This window comes from Malaya genurostris, chromosome 1 (genome assembly GCF_030247185.1).
Source record: "Malaya genurostris strain Urasoe2022 chromosome 1, Malgen_1.1, whole genome shotgun sequence".
NCBI lineage: Eukaryota > Metazoa > Arthropoda > Insecta > Diptera > Culicidae > Malaya > Malaya genurostris.
In genome coordinates, this window is record NC_080570.1 from 125,504,656 (window position 1) to 125,509,174 (window position 4,519).

Below are 4,519 nucleotides of genomic sequence, written 5' to 3' on the forward strand. Positions count from 1 at the left end.
ACCTACTAAACTTGTTTCCTTTTTTCATTATATGATAGGCGAGTTAATTTGAATCATAACAAAAATATAATTATAATTTGATGAATGTAAATAAATTAATATTTTTGAATAAATATTATATAATTTAATAATGAATATGTAAATGATTAAATAAGTAAATAAATAAACAAAGCCCTACTTTTGATACCAACCTTTGCTATTAAGCAGAACTTAAACGTAACTCAAACGTGTAAACACAGAGTAAAAACGCGATTGACGTTTAAATTCTGCTTAGACATTTACTGACAATGAAAAGAAACAAAAATATACAATATTCAAAAAATATATACAAGCTGGACTCAGTGACCAAAGGAATTATATTGTGACCAAAGAATAACAGGTCACAAGATTATGTTTCGTTTTGAAATTTTTATCACATATAAGCTTCTATGTGACAGTTCGCCTCGAGGATAGTTTATATGCTAAGAGCAAATTCAGCAGCTAGAAGTTCTATATGGAAGATCTATAATAGAGCAGAAACTGGAACAAACGTATCCCCGGCAAGCCGTACTAGTTTTATTTATTCAACCAGTTCTTCTGTCAAAATTAAAACTGGTCTACGATGTTCTATTTATTATATATTTGAAACAAGTAAAACACTGATGGGGCTGCCAATTTTTCTTGTTACAACTTCAGATTTAAATTTTGTAACTGACATAAATTATGCATCTAGAACTATAACACTCCTGAACATGTCCTAAGGTGTTAGAATAACAAAGCAGGCAGTTTTTTTTTATTCGGCAACGGTTGTCATCAGTAACCAGATGAAACAAAGGTGGTTGTCAGTCGTTGGAAACACTCAGTCGGTTAATCAACTTTACTCTTAACCGTACTTCTTTACATAAGGTTCCTCACACGATGCGTTTCTAATGCCGATTACAATGTGGTCGTGGTCATTTGAGCCAATTTGTTCTGATTCCTGATGCATTTCTACTTCTCGTCCGTATGAAGGCGTTTGTGTTTAACAAGAACTCGTTTAGCTTGAAAATCTTTTCCACATACAGTGCATTTGTATGGTCGCTCTCCTGTATGAATGTTTTGGTGGTCTTTCAAGAGTGAACTGCATCCGAATCCTTTGCCGCATACATCACACTTATGTTTGTAGCTATTTTCATGAATAGTCATATGTCCGGTTAGGGAAGACTGAATGGCAAAATCTTCTCCACATACGGTACATTTGTACGGTCTCTCGCTTGTGTGACAGCGGATGTGTTTAACAAGAACTCGTTTAGATTGAAAATCTTTTCCACATACAGTGCATTTGTATGGTCGCTCTCCTGTATGAATGTTTTGGTGGTCTTTCAAGAGTGAATTTCTTCCGAATTCTTTGCCGCATACATCACACTTATGTTTGTAACCTTTTTCATGAATAGTCATATGTCCGATTAGGGAAGACTGAATGGCAAAATCTTCTCCACATACGGTACATTTGTACGGTCTCTCGCTTGGGTGACAGCGGATGTGTTTAACAAGAATTCGTTTAGCTTGAAAATCTTTTCCACATACAGTGCATTTGTATGGTCGCTCTCCTGTATGAATGTTTTCGTGGTCTTTCAAGAGTGAACTGCTTCCGAATCCTTTGCCGCATACATCACACTTATGTTTGTAGCTATTATCATGAATAGTCATATGTCCGGTTAGGGAAGACAGAATGGCAAAATCTTTTCCACATACGGTGCATTTGTACGGTCGCTCGCTTGTGTGATGGCGCATGTGTAGAGTAAGATTTAGTTTACCTTGAAAATCTTTTCCACATACGGTGCATTCGTATGGTCGCTCGCCTCTATGGCTGTGTTCATGATCTTTCAAGAGTGATCTGGTCATGAATCCTTTGCCACACACATCACACTCATACCTGTAATCATTCGTGTGAAAACGCATGTGTTTGGTTAGGTAAGTCATCAAGACGAAATCTTTCCCACATACGGTGCATTTGTACGGTCGCTCGCTTGTGTGATTTTGCATGTGACGAGAAAGATGAATTTTACCATGAAAGTCTTTTCCGCATACAGTGCATTTGTACGGTCGCTCTCCTGTATGACTGTTTTCATGGTCTTTCAAGAGTCTTCTGGCGATGAATCCTTTGCCGCACACCTCACACTTATGCTCGTAATCATCTGCATGAATAATCATGTGTCTTCTGAGTTCATACTCGGAGGTATATCCTTTCTCGCATATGGTGCATTTAAACTTCTCGTTCGTATGAATGCGTTTGTGTCTCGCGAAGCCACTACCATTATGAAAGCCTTTGCCACACTCTTCGCATTTATATTTGTGCACACTCTGGTGAATAGACATGTGTTTAATATAAGAACCCTTAAGGACAAATGCTTTTTCACAGACAATACATTTGAACGGTCGCTCTCCTGTATGAAAACGTTCATGGTTTTTCAAGTATGCTCTGGTCACAAATACTTTACCACACACATTACACTCATGCCTTCTAGCATTCGTGTGGGTAAGCAGGTGTGCAGTTAGGTAGGCCATAACGATAAAATCTTTTCCACAAACGGTGCATTTGTACGGTCGCTCGCTTGTATGACGTTGCATGTGTTCTGTAAGTTTTCTTCTCTGATGAAAGTCTTCTCCGCATGCAGTGCATTTGTAAGGCCGCTCACCTGTGTGAATATTTTTGTGGTCCTGCAAAAGGGATTTACAGATAAATCCTTTGCCGCATACATCACACTTATGCTCGTAATCATCCACGTGAATTTTCAGGTGTCTGCCGAGACTACGCTTAGTGTTAAATTCTTTCCCGCATATGGTACATTTAGACTTTTCGTTTGTGTGAATGCCTTTGTGTTTCGTTAAGTTATAACCATTACTAAAGGCTTTGCCACACACTTCGCAATTATGTTTGTACTCACTGTGAATAGACATGTGTCTAGTTAAGTAATTTTTAATGATAAATTCTTTTCCGCATACGGTGCATTTGTACAAACGCTGGCTTGTGTGAAGGAGCATGTGTTGAACAAGCATCGGTTTAGACGCGAAGTTTTTTTCGCATACAGTGCAATTGTACGGACGCTCACCAGTGTGAATATTCGCGTGGTCCTTTAGTTGCTGATAATACCGAAAATCTTTGCCACACACATTACACTTAAATTGTTGGTCTTCAGTATGAACGAGCATATGCTTGTTCAGGGCTTTCATCATTGAAAAATGTTCCCCGCAAAGTTCGCAACTATAAACCGGTTTCCCTTTAGGTACTAAAACGTTTTCGGGAAGATCACTTTTCTGTGTAGCTTCCTCATCACAAATCTGATTTTCAAGTTTGATTGGAAAATCGATTGTTAGAGTAGACGATAGGAAAACGGTGACAGGATCGTTTTCTGGTTCTTCCTCTTTTACAATTCCATCTCGTTCAAGGCAAAATTCCATTTTGCTGAAATTAAGATACGTAAGCCACAAAGATCGAGCTCAGCAACTACAACATAACATGATAAATTCTCTATAAACATTAGTAAAAGTCCCAAGCGCAAACGACAGCTTCTCTTTCTTTGCTTTTTCTTTCTATTATTACGGTCCAATCAACAATTCTTTTAACAAAGACTGCACGGCTGAATTTATTGGAAATTAATTAAATTTGTAGTAATAATTGAAAGCGAAAGTAAACAGAATGGATCTGCCATTTGTACTAGGGACCATTTCTAATGTTCATTGAGAATTGACTCACCTTCGTGTGATTTAGAAAAGAAACGTCCGTTTTTCCTAGGATTGTTGAAATCAATATTACTACAGGGTGGTAGAAAAAGTGTTGTCAGAATCGTCGGTAACAATGTGGCTTGATATTGGATATTTTATTTTTCGGGTCATCTTTTCAAAATTATTAATTTCAATAGGATTTAAGTTTAATTTGTTTTTAAGTCCTGTCAATGCGGAAAGTATACGAGTACATTTAACAATCACTGGATAATACAAAGAGAAAGCCTGAAATTACGAAGTGTGATATGGACGAGAATATTGATTATGTTGGTTGAGAATTGCACCGAATCTTTCGATACTTCTGTATGTTATTATTTTTCTCAAATAGAATATGTCGAATACTTTAGTTAACAAAGCTGCAAAAATTAATTACCCAAAATTGAGTGTTTTAGAAAAATTTTATTAAGCTGTTTCAACTAAACGTTTTCTTCAAAACAAACATCTGATCAAAATGAATCCAGAGCTATATTTTTGACCGATATAACATTTGTCTAAGTGTTTTCAAATGATAAATAATTGCATGTTATAAGAGGAGAAAGTTTTCAGAATGAATAATTATCTCTACTGGCAACCCGAGGCATTTATTGATCCCGAGCAGCGCTGCCAACTATACCGATTTCTCGGTATTTATACCGATTTTTGGAATATCAAAATACCGATATTTCAATTTTCATACAGATAAATACCGATTTTCAGTTTTTGTGTTGGATTCCATAGGGGTAAACCAGGTCGAGCGACCTTTTTTTTTTTTTTTGTCGCAAAATCAGTTTTCGCA

General features: G+C 36.8%; 1 protein-coding gene across 1 annotated transcript; it reads right to left on the reverse strand.

Annotated features, from left to right (window-relative positions):
• Positions 1-818: 818 nt before the first annotated feature.
• Positions 819-3,777, reverse strand: LOC131425690 (zinc finger protein 208-like). The gene is made up of 2 exons (XM_058587761.1): positions 3,716-3,777; positions 819-3,424 (listed from the first exon to the last, which is right to left on the reverse strand). The coding sequence occupies exon 2, from the start codon at positions 3,418-3,420 to the stop codon at positions 970-972; it is 2,451 nt and encodes an 816-aa protein (XP_058443744.1). The 5' UTR covers positions 3,421-3,424; positions 3,716-3,777; the 3' UTR covers positions 819-969.
• Between the last annotated feature and the right edge of the window lie 742 nt (positions 3,778-4,519).